Source organism: Castor canadensis, chromosome 2 (assembly GCF_047511655.1).
Source record: "Castor canadensis chromosome 2, mCasCan1.hap1v2, whole genome shotgun sequence".
Lineage (NCBI taxonomy): Eukaryota > Metazoa > Chordata > Mammalia > Rodentia > Castoridae > Castor > Castor canadensis.
Window position 1 is genome coordinate 75,159,237 of NC_133387.1, and position 16,027 is coordinate 75,175,263.

A 16,027-nucleotide genomic window follows, 5' to 3' on the forward strand; every position below is an offset into this window, starting at 1 on the left:
AACATAAATAACTGATAAGTCATTAATTCCTTAAGAATTAAATTTTGAATAATTTTCAAGTACTGTTTAACATTTTACTTTCAACAAAAGAATCTAAAAGAAATGAAGTCGGCTATTTGACAACCACTTAAGAATAGTAGCATCTTTTTCATAGACTTTTAGTAGATAATAATGGTGTATGAAACATAGATCTGAACATAAAAAATTGATTTAGTGTTTTTGCATTTTCATTAATATGGAACATTAACTTATACTCTAAAACATGTGAGTATTTTATCAAGCTTTCCAAGCTTCATGTTAGTAGCACAAGTGGTCAAGCCAATACCAAAGAATATAGTTTCTTTCCTTTGTTTAACATATGAAAAATTTATCAATTGCCAATACCCTAACTTTAAATAAATTCATAAGCTTTATTATTGCCCATTAGAAGAGGTGTTTTGCTGACACAAAGAAAAAATACATTATTTATAATCAGTAAATCTTCTTAGTGTAAGAGGGAGTGATTATATAGGACAGGTTAAAAAAATAAGATTTAGTGGAAAATCTTACCACGCCAATGGAGAAGTAATTATTGATGATACTGTAAGGCACTGGGTCTCCCTTCTCATCTTTGTCATTAGGGATGACTTCAAATTTCCACCTGTCCAACATGATTTCTGTGCTGCTTTCAATGTCTTTTAGGATTTTCATCAGATTCTCTCCTTCATAACCTAATGAAAAAAATTATCTTGAGACAAAAAATAATAAATGCTGTATTTGTATATGTTTATTTGTATTTATTACATGCATTACTGTAAAGATAATTAATGCACTTAAAGCAAATTCTAATAGCAAATGAAGAATTCAACTGTGATAGATCTGACATACTGCAAGAACTTTTGTAAAAGCCACAATGTACCCCCACCCAGCACAACAATAACAAAAAAAAAAAAAAACCAGAATCTCATAGCAAGATTTTACTGTTAGCTTTCATTTATAACATATATATCTTTCCTGTGGTATAAATTATTATTATATTCAACTGCCAAATGAAAATTTCTACTGCATGCTTATAAACTTTTGGGCCAATGTATCTGAAATGTAGTTGTTTATCTACCCACTTCATTGTCTTTCTCCTGAGCATCCTATCTCAGACAGATACTATCCTACTCACAGGTGCTTTAGTCAAATACATGGAAACCATGTTACACTTCACATTCCCCCCTTATTTTTACACTTCCCAACCAGTGATACAGAAAAACTTTCAATTTAAATAAAACATACTGCCTTTATTTTTTAACCTTATTTCATTTCAATCCTTGTTCTATCTTCTCTGGATGTCCCTATTCTGTTTGACTAGCTTGCTTCAATGTCTTCATCATGGTTCTAATTTAATAACACTTGTTTCTGGAAGTCACCCTTGCAAGATAATGGATCAGATGCCTACCATCCTATCCACTCATTCAGCACAAAAGCAGCCTATCTTTGAACCTGCATTATAGCCATTTGTGTTTTTTCTCACTATATGTTCCTCTTGCCAGGATTGCCTATGCTAAATGCTAAACCAGTTCATATCTTAACGGGTATTCTGTAGATGGTAACATAGCCCAAAAGGAGAGTGTTTACTTAATTTTACACTTCCTAATAAATTTATCTGTAGGGATATAACAGTATTTTCAGGACTGTAGCCTAGCTCTGCCTGAATTACTTACTCTGTCTTAACCTCTCTCAATATTAGTTTCCTCCCCTATCTTGCTTTAGGTTTGTTGTTGTTAGGATTAGCTGAAATAACACATAAAAGGTCTTAATACATGAGGCCTAAAATATATACAATAGAAAGTTCTCAACAATATAATATTACTGAGGATAACATAATAATTTGAAATGCACCAAATTAAATAATCTGTATTTACACACACACACACACACACACACACACAAAAGCAATCACATATTTTAAAATAATATTTTGAGTTAAAACAATAGTTTCAATAGTTTTTTTTCTGTGTCTAACTTTGACTTGTAACTTAATAATTTATTTGTTAAACCAGGAAATGCCAGAGGCTTTGATATCATGATAAACAGAATGAATGCATGTGATTGGAAAACTCATTTGTCTAAACAAATAAAAAAAGGCATTCTTGTATGCCAACACTCCTAAAGAACCATAAATAACATTGAAGATATACTTGTTCAATTACCTAAAAGAATGTGAAAGCAGCCAAAAACTAGAAATACTACTTTCAGAGCCCCTTATCACCTATTTTACACAGATTTAAAAATAAGTATGCACTATTTAATACAGAGAGAAAGAGTTAAAATAAACAATTACATAGAAAGTATCAAATATTATTTCACAAGATATCATATATTGTCACAGAATTAAAAAATATAAATATCAATAATATGCATATCATTGAATTCCATGCCAAAATATCACATGACTGAATTAGCTATATTAGTTTACATTTCAGATAGCTCTTAACAATTCTATGTTCACTAGCATTTTCTTCTTAATTTCTTATTTATTTTAAGAAACATATGTAATAACCACCACAATAAAATTATATGTGTATATATTTTCCTATGGAATTAAATTAAAAAGTTTAATATATTAACTAACTTTCCAAATTCTGTTTTTGTTTCAGAATACACACAATGTTTTTCAGGTGTAAGTTAACTCGCATAAAATTATAAGGATATATATCATTTCCTTGTTCAACACATAAAGTTACAGGCCAAAGTTGTACATAGAAAAAAATAATTTAAAATATTGTCCCAATTCAAAATAGTATTTTAGGAATAGGTGTATATTATATAATAGGGATGTATAGTACTGTATGGGTAATATAATATGGATGTGTAATATGTACTTAAACACACATACTCAAAAGAAATATGAGTAACTAATAAGGCTTTGAGTCAAATGTTGAGCTTGGAATTAACCATGTCTAGGCAGCAGTGTTCGATATGATACTGTAGGAAAGCCACTAGATAGGAGAAAACACAAAAGGAATGAATTTAGTGACAATTACCATAGCGAGATTGCAGTGGATCATGCAACTGAAAATATTTACCACTGGGTGCATTTTCAAAAATTTGTATGACTAAATATGAAAAAGGATGGGATCAATTAGTCTTTCAGCTGAGTAAAAATGGAAAGAGACAATAAATAGACCTATTTTGAGACTAACCACAACTGGAGTTGAGAACTACTTCATAAAGATGAATTCCAAATTGCAGTTCTCCATCTAATAAATATTGATAATCTTTCTTTGTATGTAATTGTGTCTATGCTTGAATAATATGCGATTTTTTTTTTTGGCAGAACAGAATGGGGTCTGAACTCAGGATATCCTGCTTGCTAGATAAGCACTCTACTGCTTGAGCCATGCCCCTAGCTCTTTTATGCTTTATTTTTCAGGTAGACTCTCATGATTTTGCCCAAAGCTGGCTTTACACTGAGGTCTCCGCAATCTCCTCCTCGGAGTACATGGGATAACAGGCATGTGATGTCATGCTCAGCATTAAGATACATTTAAAAAAATCAAATCAAACCCAATAAAACTATGACTGTACAAAGTACGCACACAAACACTGGCAAAGCTATTTAATAGTTTCAGATGAGCTGTTCTCAGCATAACAACCTACAAGGCAGTCACTGTTTTCTTCAAGCTCTGATGAGGAATCTAGAACCTCAGGTAAGAAACAGTCCTACTTGCACACGTTTTTTAAGATAGCACATGGTTATTCTGTTTCTTTAATTGCTAAACTTGGGCATTTTGATGCCTTTTTTTTTTTTCCTAAAGCTCTTTTCCAATTTTCTGGTAAGTTCAGTAAGTCTGTGGCTGAAATGTATTTCCAGCCTGTCTGCTTGCTTCATTTATACCACCAAAACCCTGGTCCAGTCCTTTTATTTTCAAATAGCACAACTGTAATCCAAGCTTTCATTTATACAATTCTACTTTTTCATGTTTTCACATTTTCTGACCAGTTTATTTTCACAATAAGTAATGTATTTTTTTAAATGTTAAAAATGTTAAATGTTATATAACTGCTTCAGAGACTCTTTGAAGCTTTACTATGTGCTTCAAATTCAATCAGCTAAAACTCTTACTGGGACAAACCTCTGGTTCTCAAATATCTTTCCAAATTCAGTGTTGATCAGCCCTAACTACCCACCACTTTGCTGCTGCTTCAATAACCCCACCAGCCTCTTTCAGTCCCTTTAACACAAGAAACTGGTTTTCTTTCCTTGTCATATTTTAGGACCAGCTTAAGTGTGCCTTTTCGAGGAGACCTTCTTGACCTTCTAGCTAAATAGCTCCTTTCTATTCATTTTTTTGCAGTCCTGATCTTATTTTGTAACTATATTGGTGTATGGTTTAGATACTAGATGAACACATAGTCTCCAAAGGGTAGAAGCCATTTATCTATATCTCCACTCTATATCTAAAACTTAGAACTGGTCAACACATACTAAGCACATATACAGAATTCACCACTAATCTTATGCCTCGACCTAAGCTTCAATTTTTGCCTTCGTCAATCATATCTTTTATATGTTTTATATGCATCATTAGATTGTGAAAAAAGACTTCTCTATGTAACTTGAGATTCAAGATTAATGCTAATTTGGAAATATTAGATAAAATTAATTTCCAAATATCAGATATGTGCACCAGAAGAATATAATAGAACACATACATCTTTCCATTCTTTTTCATTGATAGACATGAACAAGACCTGAAAAAAGAAGCATCTCATAAACAATGGTCACATCTTTATCTCTGTAGATTCTCTGATACATAAATCAATAGATGGTAAACATCCTTTTACTACAGTATATCCTTATGGAAATGCAAAGTAAAATGTATGCAAAGTTTTTAACTTGTTTCCAGTTTTCTCTAACATGATAGATATTCCTGAAACAAATAGATGTGAAAGTTTGTTGAAAATCAGAGTTACTTGGAGAGTCAATTTAAAAAGACCATACCTTGCTCAGGTCCCATCCCTAGGGATCTCCACTGAGCAAATTTAGGTTAGGTTCAGACCACTATGTTTTTAACAAGCTCCCCAAGGGCTCTGATTCACACTGTCTTTGTGGACTCTTTCATACTTCCCTAAGTGAGTTTAGATGCTAAGAATATTTAACATTCAGTTGTGGCTTCTTTAGCAAAATCTAATAATGTTCAGTAATCTTCATATAACTACAGTTACTGACTTCTCAAAATTTTAAGACCTCATCTTGAAGTGTTCTCTTTACACACTTTGCTTCATCCATATTATTTCATTTTCATTTCTTAAGTATGTCAAGTACTTCACCCCAGCTGAGTCTTTGAACTTAATGTTTCCTTTCTCTTCAAAGTTCTCACTCAGTTTGTATAACTGTATCATTATCTAGCCATTAGGCTACCTCTATGTAGGTGAGGCCTTTCCTTGTACTATTACCAGTTTCCTCCTTAGTAGAAAGTCTTATGTTTTCGTATGACTTCATGCACCACTAGAGTTTAAGTTCCTTTTGCTTTCCTCCTCTCACTACTGTATCTCAAATGAAGACACATGGCTACAGGATTGATTGTTTCTTGTTACTTAATGTATTCATTCCTGGGGAAGTCAGTCATTAGTGTTTTATCTTTCTTCCTTTTTTTGTTATTTCATCACATAACTCATAAATTAAAAATTAACTACCTTAGAGTTCATCCATGTTTACTTCATTTTATAAGCAAGAAAAGCAAAAACTGGAGAGGTGTGAAAATTTGTCCTACTAAAGTCAACTCTATAATTAGTGTCTAATTAAAGCCCAGCATCCTAACTCTGAGACCAGTATTTCTCACTTTACTCCAGACTATTGCTTAAAAATCACGTATTATACATACAACAGTTCTCATATTTGCTAATATCGTATCACAATTATGCAGTAATGAAATGCAGGTTGTTTTTGAAGGTGCTGTATTGTATTTCTGCTTTTTATGTGTGGAGCTGTTTTACCTCCTCCCCATCGCAGGCATCGCGCTAGGTCATTGCCAGTCCCAAGAGGCAGAATAGCAACTGGAGGATGCTTGACTACATTGGCCTTTTCTGTGGAATTGAAAAATAAATTAAAATAAAGTTTTGAACCCAGAAAGAGCAACAGTAAAAAAAGACAACCTTACAGTACATGAAAGAATTCTACCAAGTACTTAGAAACAGAAAAAAAAAATCTGAATTTTATGCCTAAATAGAAATACAATTATGACATTTAATGTGTTTGCAGCAATTGATAAACTATAAGTGAACACTGTTAGTCACAAAGTATCAGGAGTTTTCAAAACTCATGCATGAGAAAAGATCTTTAAATATCTTAAGTCAACTTAAAATGGTACACTCTGTGTGTGTGTGTGTGTGTGTGTGAGAGAGAGAGAGAGAGAGAGAGAGAGAAGGCCGATAGGCACATGCAGCACAGGAATAGGGATGCAGCCACGGTACATGGCTAGGTTCCTATATGAAGACTGTTGGCAACGTCAACTCTAGGTACATTTTTCTTTAAGTAGTAATGTATTATAAAACAGTTGAATTCTTAAAGCAAACACATTGCTAATAATGTCCTTCAATTGTTCCTATGCACAGTGCTGCTTTGAATTGGTGCAATAAGCACAAAATTGATGTTGGATTACCTGAGCTCACCAGGATAATTTTTTATGAGCTTAACCTTGTATTACATAGCATTGTATTTAAACCAGAATAGATCTCTGTCACTGAAATTCCAAACGCTTTTACATAAATGATCATGTGGCTTGAATCTCACAAACACATAGTATTTCTCTCTCTCTAGCTGATCAAGGTCAGAGTGTGGATGTGTGAAAGAAAATAGGGCTGGATAATTTAGGGACATTGGACAATGATGTTCCACAGATTTGGGGGCCAAAATAAGCCAGATAGTTCCACAATTTTCTCTCTAACATCTTCACAAAACAATGTTAACTTGATAATTTTTCTAATGATCAAATTCTAGCTTTCTTCTTAGCTAGCACATATAAATGCCGCTTACATCATAAGTTGAAAGGCTAACATCACAATTCTGATTATTTTATTTGTATCTCAATATTTGTAACCCAAATTGTTAGATTCCTGTCCAAAAAATATGTTTTATTCAAATAACTACAATAGGAAAACTGAGGGGGAGAGAGCCTTAGGCTGGGACAATAAAAGCCACCTACTCTCTGACATTTTTAATTTGGATATTTTCAGTGTATGAAAAGATAGAATATTCTGATCTTCATTTGTTTCAATGTAAAAAATAGAAATAGAAATTTGTTTCAATTTATATAGAGAGAACAAAATTTCTCCCAAATCAATTCTTATTGTTAAAAGGACTGTTTTGAACAAAACAATTCATCAATTAATAACTGAAATGAGATCTAAAACAGTAAATATTTATTTTGAATTAATCTCCTTATAAATGTCAATTCATGACCTGTTTTGCCAACTAGTAATCAGTTCTAACACCTGAAAAATTTGAAATCCCAGCTCAATTTTTTCAGAATTCACAAATTATTTCTTGTCCTGCACGCTCACCTTTTGTCTTTATTCATACACCTGTTTGTGTGTTTATATTCTCAAACTGTTTTAACTAGAGAGACCAACAGAACAAGGCTAAAAGGTGGGTTTTAACCCCAACTCTGCCACTTTACAATTGTAAGACTTTGTTTTACTTATTTAGCTTCTTCTTTAATTCTACCTATGTAAAAGATTGATAAGGAAAACACAAGAGTATTTAAGATTATCAGATTATCTGATAGTAGGCAATAAAAATAATGAGCTCTGATGAAGATGATTGGAGGTATGAAAGCAGGCAGAGGGTATGAATTTGATGTTTCATATTCGAATATGGTAAATGTATTTACTTGCAAAAGAATTTATTAAATCTGCTCAGAACCCTCTGTCTCTCTGTCCAAGGCAAAGAAACAACCAGACCATCTAGAGCCTGATTTGAAAATAACTCTGAAGGATTAGCAAACACTAATGAAATTGGAAAAAGTTCTAGTGGAGAAATGGAATGGAAAAGCAGGTTTTTTTGAGGCTTTAAAATTATTGTGTCAGTTAATTCTGAATTAAAGGAGCATAAACCCAATCAGTATAAAGTGTGCAACTTGCAAGGTGGTCAATTATATCACTATTGATGCTGGTGAAAGGCAGATGATTCACACGTAGATGAATGCATACACATAGATATAGATCGAGAGACATATAGCAAGCAGAATTGAAGGTTCCTACCCTCATCAAGCCACATCAAATGCATGCATTCATTACCTATGCAATCCAAAATCCAGCCCACAGTTCCATCTCCACCACATGCTAACACTCGGAAGTCAGGAACATCACGGAAAAAGTTTAACCTGAAAAATAAGTACGTCAAGGAACGTGACTGATATTTTAAAGTGAGCATATTTTCTCTTTTCTTTTTCTTAGAATTTTATCAGTGAAGTACATTCTATTTTATGGAAAATGTAAAATATTCCAATGACATTTTACACACCATTCTAACATATTTTATAATTATATATTCCAGGTTCCGTACTTTAAAATATTTGTAATTATATGTTCTAGAGTCCATAACAAATTCATTTTATTTTTATAAACTCTCAAATCAAAAAAACCAAATATAAGTATATCATTAAGATATACTCCCAGATGTTATCTAAATTCACATAGTCCAGAATGACATGTGTTATATTATTTCACTTAATAATTTTTGTGAATAAATGAATAATAAAAAAACTTCTCCTTTGAATGATCACTTAAGTATAAGTAGCATGTCAGTAAATATGTGTTTAACATTTTCCTGCTTTTTCAATTACTGGGGAAATTGATCAGACTATACCTGGGGTTCTAGCCAACCTTTTCAGCATTTGCTTCTGATGTGCAATCTGCACAAAGTTGCCACTTCACCTTGTCTTTTGACCTGGTCAATAATGTTTGTCACCTAGGAACTGAAGCCTAATTGCTGGGTCAGCTGTGATAAATACCCACTGCTCCTGCTGCCACTGTGCACTCAGCGTGCTTATTAATGCAACCTACCTTGGGAAAGTCACAGAAGCAGGTAATGCGGCTTGTTATGTAGTAATACATGCCTATTTTATTGCAAGAAAAGAACTGAAACAGGACAGAAAAAAGTCCCTCTTTCCATGCTTTGCCCTGGAAATAACCACTGGTAATAATATAGTATGTGATCAACCAACTTATTTATCTATGTACTGTATATATTCATATATGTGGGTAGATTTATGTAAAGCTTTATTAACACATAGCTTTAACACATGATTTATTTTTTGGTTAAAACTTGTCTAAGACTATGCATTTGCTCCTATCATATGCATATGGTATGTGTCAAATCATGCTGCTTCATGATTGTTAAATGTTACATGATGATTTATAACAAGTGAATGTATTCCAACATTAAATAAATCATTCTTTGTATGGACTTTTAAACTTTCTCTAGCATTTCACTATTATAAAAAAGAACTGTAGGTTATATTTGAAGCACATATATGAGAATATGTGTATGTGTTTGCAGTCTACTCTAGAGGAAAATGTTCTGTTACATCATTATAGGCCTCTGAGTGTGGAATGTGTACCAGTTTCTTCACAACCCCAAACAGAATATTTGAACAAATACATGACATTTCTCCAAGAATGAGTACAATACAGCATATTGCTGTTTTTTGTAAATCTCACTTTGCTGTTTTCTAGTAGGTTGAGCATATTTATGGGTTTCCTGGAGATATGTAATCTCTTCTGGGAACAGTATCTTCAAAGCCTTGACTCTCTGTTCAATAGAGTTGTCTTTGAATATTATCTTATAAGCCCACATGTTGTAAGCGATATTTTACAATTACATTGAAATCATTTAAAATGTTTTGTCAAAGCTATAGAATTTACTAAAAGTAACAGAAAGCATGTAAAAATTAACTAAAATCAAACACCTGATAATAATAGCCACAGATATTTAGAACATGAAACATCTACACATTTCCTTGTATTTTGTTATTCACCCCTTGTTAAGTATGTTAGAATGCATCCTTATGGTCTGTTACCACTTGGTTTGCTTTTATTGCACATACTATAATAAATGTCTATGTACTAATTGTTCACTCTAAGAAGTAGAACATTTCCAGGAACTTATACACATGCATGTACTTCTTCTGTATATCACAGCTTCTTCCTCATTCACAAAATGTGAATTCTGAATATTGGGTTTACATGTGTATGACATGATCACCATATTGCTTTCTGCTTTTTCCGCTTAGCAATGGTACTAAGATCCATCAACATTGCAGATGAAGTCCTTTCCATGTGTAACTGTTTCCATTTATTTCTACTGGTATATGAAATACACATATGAGAAAATGCCTTTTAAAATCTATATCAGTGAGTATTTGGACTGGTAGTTTTTACATACTTCCTAGTGCTCATGAGCACCAGGGCTATTTTCAGAGTAATGTATGCTAATATGCAGCATTACAAAGTGATGCCAATTTTTTCTCAAAAATATTGTGCCAATATACAATGGATGTATGGCATGGAGTCCATCTTCTCTAACACTTGAAATGTCAGTCATTTTTAATTTGCTTTTCATGAAATGAAAATTGAAGACTGATAAAAATTCTGTACTTGTCTAGCCTATGAATGTCTTGAGTTGTTTGCAAGTTGAATGTTTTTCCTTATATATTCATTAATAAGCATAAGAATGAATTTGGTTTTAATGCATTCAAATTTGTCAATCTTTATTATTATATTAATGGATAACACTTTTAGCCAATCTTATTTTTTGGCAGTATCTGTATTTGAACTCAGGACCTCATGAACACTCTACCACTTCAGCCACACTCACCGTCCTTTTTCCTTTGTTTATTGTTCAGATAGGGTCTACTTTTTTGCCCAGATCTGGTCTCATATGCCATGATCCTCCCATGCTCAACTCTAAAGAAGCTGGGATTACATACAGCCTGAGCCACTGTGTCTGGCTTAACCAGTCTGGTGTAAGAAAAACTTCCTTACTCAGAGGTCAGAAAGGAATCCACATATATTCTCTTAAAATTTCAGTTTTACTTTTTTGCAAAGAAATACTTAATTTTTAATGCCAGCTTTCCTTCTTCTCTACCTCTTTCCCTCCTCCCTTCTGAATTTCTTCCTTCCTTTCTCCCTTCCTACCTCCCTCCTTTCCTTCCTTCTTTCATTTTTCTTCTTCCCTCCCTCACTCCATCTTATTTTTGTTGTAGCACATCAGGCTTTATCAACTTATTTTTATCTATCTTTTCATTTATTGAATTATTCAATTTCTATCATGGGAACTCTGACTCTGTGCATTTCTTTTTGTATTCTCTATTCTGTTTATTCAAGGATTTATCCATCTGTGCACCATTAGCCTACTTTTCCAACTGCTGTAATTTTCCTGTAAGCCTGTGTCTCATAGGACATGAAGACTCTTAACTATTATTTCTTAGTTGTTTTTTTAAATATGTTTGAAAAGCAAATTTTCATATTCACAAAAATAAAAATAAGATAAAATAAAAACCAGTTACTGTTTTGAATGTAGTTAGATTAAACCTATATGTCAGTTGGGGATGTTTGCATGTCACATTTCCTTTTCCATGAATATAACATTACCCAACTTTTTTAGATATTCTTTAGTGTTCAATAGTTCAAAATTTTCTGCTTGCAAATATTGCATATATCTTTTGAGATTTTTTTCTTGTTTGGTTTCTACTTTTTCTTAGTATTTTAAGTACTTTTAAAATTATGTTTGCTAATATTAATTTTTGTTGCTGATGTTATATTAATAAAAATGGCATTAATTTAATAATTAATGAAAATGGTAAAAGTAATAGAAATGGCCAATGTTTAAAATTGTCTTTCCATTGTATTCTCCTGGATGGAATACCAATATATTCTTGAGCACAAGTATTCATAGAGATCAATATCTTCTTTCTTAATTGAAATGAAGTGTTTTCAGTATTTACCTAATTATGGCATTTGTTAATTGACATATTTTATGAAGCTAATAAAGTTCCTTCCTTTTTCCCTTGCAGTATTTTTTTCTTTCTTTCTCTTTTTATTTTTTCATGGGACTGGAGTTTGAACTCAAGGCTTTGTGCTTGCAAAGCAGGCACTGTATCGATTGAGCCACCATCCAGAATTTTTTTTTCCCTCCATATTTTGAGGTGCTAGATGGTGGCTCCAATTTAATTGGTCAGTTTGGAAATATATTTTTAAATTTCTGCATTATGAATCTATTCTTGCAATACTTTCAAACTCTGCTACTATTCAGCAATATTTTTTGTGGAGAATTAGATTTTCCTGGCTAAAACTTTGTTAGAAATTCTGTAAGTATATTCAGGAACATAATAGAATACTATTTTTCTTTTTCAAATCACTTCTAATTTTTATCAAAATTATATTAACTCATAAAATAGGTAGCAGAGACTGTCATAATTTCCTTTTTCTAAAAAATTGTATGATTTTGCAAGTTTCTTTAACATTGGTAACATTTGAATGAAAACTATTCAATTTCTGGTGAGTCTTTTTTTAATAGAATGGTCTTAAATAACTGCTTGAATTCCTTTAATAATTATTTTTAAATTATGCTTTCTAGTTTTCCTAAGTCAGTTTTGCCAATAATATTTCTGTATCAATTTGTGTATTTCTCTTAAGTTTTCAAACATTTTGGCAGTGAAGCCTAAGAAAGCTTTTAAAAACATGCCAGTAGCAGAAACATTTACCATAGAGCTGATTGTTTCTGGTGAAAGCCTAGCCATCCATTTGACTCACCATCGTTCTTCTACTCCATGATGATCATTCATCTGTTATTCATTCTTGTTTTCTTTTAAATTTGTCATCTTTGGTTCTTCAGCAGCATCCTACCCCCAAACATAAACCCCATGTGACTGTCAGATGAGCTTACTCTCTCCAAAATGATTGCTAAATGGGTTGAAAATTGACCTGTCTTTATCTTAATTTCTTAATCCACTCAATCCATGCAGTTTTCCCTTGAGATTCACTCATTCTTTATTTCATGCACTCATTGAATAGTAAGACTTGGAAAACTTTGTAATCTGTCTGAGCCTCAGTTTGCTTATCTTTAAAATGGAATGGACACCACTTGCTTGTGGGGCTGCTTATATACACACAGGTAAAATATTTATATGTTACCATTAAGTTATTACTAACTTAATTATCTTTTTTGCTTCATTAAAAGTACATTTATCTATTGTAGGTCAGGAAATACTCTTGTATTTCTCCAACACCCTCTTCCCCAGTATTATCACAAAATAGTCACAAAGAGTTTTCTATCAGACCTGGATTTTACAGTGAGGACAGTTCCACCAACATCTTGAACAGGTAACCAGTAGACTCTTGGGGAATGTGTGTATACTACTGGGAAAGGAAGGTGCAGTTGTCATCAAGAAAATCCTAGTTATTGGGAAGAGTCAGAATTCAGAGTCTACATGGCATAAACTTTTCTCCCAAGAAGTCTGAAAGACCAACAGCTGTGAGCTTCAGATTTCATAGGCCACCCTTCTAATTAGGAGGAATGAAGGAAGTGGAGTCTAGAAGGATGTCTCTGCAGAAACTTCAGTACTGTGTAATATCCTTTGCATTTATCATTTTCAGCAGATTCTCTTGAGAAATTGAGTATAAACACTTTACAATGAAATAATCATGGTATGCTCCTGAAGTTATGCTATTTAATGGATATTTTAAAAATTAAAACCTCAAATGATTTATGAAGGAGATTAATATTGATTGAATTTTCAGTGTTGACCATCACAGCATTGTTTCTCCTTTGCAGTTTACTATTTACAATAGTTACATTGGAAAACAAAACTATGCTAATGAATGGGTTTTAACAGTTCTGTGCAGAGGCCCAATAGCCACCACTACAACACTCCTGAAAGTTTCTATTACGCGAGATGAGAACATTCCCCAAATCTCCTCAACAACACTTCCTATAGTTAACATTGTATTGTACACTTGATAGATTGAAAGATGTCTCTCATGTTAAGTGTTATCACAACCAAAAAATGAGTAGTAAGATTGTAGTGCTAAATATCACTAGAAACACAGCCACCTATTTTCACCTAAAAAAAGAGTCAGATGCTAATTGTCCTTTGTAAATAACTGTTAGGATATAAAGACTGCAGACAAATTAGTAGGTTTTTATTTGTGCCTGACAATGGTCTTTTAAAATCACACCAAAAATATTTTAAGAAAGAAAAGGATATTACAGATTTGATCCCAGAATTTTGGAAAGTGTCTCAAATGAAAATATGTGGGTATTTCTTAAGATTCCAATCTTAAAGTTTATTGTTCAAAGAAAGTAAGATATTGCCATGTGTATATGACATTGATTGTCAGATCACACTGAACATATAAAAATAAAATAAATATTATGTCTATTAAATGGTGCACCTATTATATATTATAAAAATATTTTTTGATACCAAGAGAAAAATCAAAATAAGCTTCATAAACATTTTATCATATTAATGCCTAGTGAATGCTCATTTTAATTGTATACATTTATACCCTTTCATATTGAAAAAACATGAAGCTGAAGTTTCAAACACAATTTTATCACATATCACCAAGTCTTTTCTTGATTCCCCTCCTCCTTGTTTAGAAAAAAAAAAATTTACTTCAGGAGTTTACCTTAAGAAAGGCCTGAATTCTGATTTAAGCATTTCAAAGCAGAAACGAGCATATTTATCATTTTTTATTCTGCTTAATTCATATTCATACTTACATATAACTCTGTTCTTAAAGTTATAAGATTAAATGACTTCACAAGTGCCTCATTAAATTCAGACTGACTTTTCTGGTCTGCAATGTAACTACTGTTTTTGAGAATATATTGGTCTACAAAACCAATTCTTAACAACTTCTCCTTTTTTTTTTTTTTTTTTGGTGGTCCTGGCTTTGAACTCAGGGACTTGTGCTAGCTAGGCAGGCACATATCACTTGAAGCCTGTCCATAGCATTTTTTTTTTTTTTTGCTTTCAGTTATTTTTCAGAGAGCGTGTTATGTTTTTGAGCTTGTGGTTCCAACTACACCAAAGGTCAGAGGTAGGAGAATTATTCCATGTGAGGTCAGCTCCAGGCAAAAACACCAGACTCTACTTGAAAAATGACTAAAGCAGGCAAGCACAATGACTCACACCTGTAATTCTAACTACTCAGAAGGAAGGTGAAGATCTGGAGAATCACAGTTCAAGACTAGCAAGTAAAGGCCCTGAGTTCAAACCATATACACATGTTATACAATCCATACAATGTCCTTAGCAAAGTGACTATAAAAGATGTTTCACATGCAACCATTCACTTATTTAACATGCAGTTATGAATTACAGCTGTGTACCAGGAACTGAGCTAATTTCCCCAGATTTAAAAATATGTAAATTCTTGCCTTCAACTATCTCCCTTGATTAACTGAAGGCAGACAAAACCCACGCATTTCAGGTTACTGTGGGATGTTCTTTGCAGGTAGTTAATGCAGATTAGGTAGAGATGAGAGTCTGCTCCGTAAAAGTGAGCACTTAGGAGCTGAGTCCTCAAACTAGGGAAACAGCTAATTAGTTGTTAAACTGAGGAGCCAGTTGTGTGAGAAAACTTGACTTTTGTAGCAAAAATCAAAAACAGTTAAAAGGATATAAAAAAGACTGGTCCTTTCACATTAGCCTACTAATATTTTTGTGTGTGTGCAATAATAAAACTTTATTGTTTTAAGCTGCCAGGTTTGGGGACAACTTAATACAGAGGAACAGATAGCTAATTCAATACCACTAAATAAATAATAATTATTTAATTAATAATAATTATTTATTTAATAAATAAGTAATTTTTACAATAAGGATATCACCTATAAGTCTATCATCCTAATATGCTTTCCATCTTTGCATATCCACTTCTGTATGGAAATGCTTTATGTAATTGTGTCATAATACAATTGTGATTTATTTCATTTTTTCATTTTGTAGTATATATTTCCCTTGGTATGCTGTCTTCATGG

At 32.5% G+C, this 16,027-nt stretch overlaps 1 protein-coding gene across 10 annotated transcripts in view; it reads right to left on the minus strand.

Annotated features, from left to right (window-relative positions):
• Positions 1–16,027, minus strand: part of Dgkb (diacylglycerol kinase beta) — a 648,179-nt gene that overhangs the window by 363,676 nt on the left and 268,476 nt on the right. For all 10 annotated transcript variants that reach the window (XM_074065058.1, XM_074065065.1, XM_074065064.1 and 7 more), the window contains 3 exons: positions 8,272–8,357; positions 5,971–6,060; positions 550–710 (listed from right to left, as the gene is read on the minus strand). In XM_074065058.1, the coding sequence (XP_073921159.1) occupies positions 550–710; positions 5,971–6,060; positions 8,272–8,357 (337 nt within the window). The remainder of the gene's footprint in view (positions 1–549; positions 711–5,970; positions 6,061–8,271; positions 8,358–16,027) is intronic.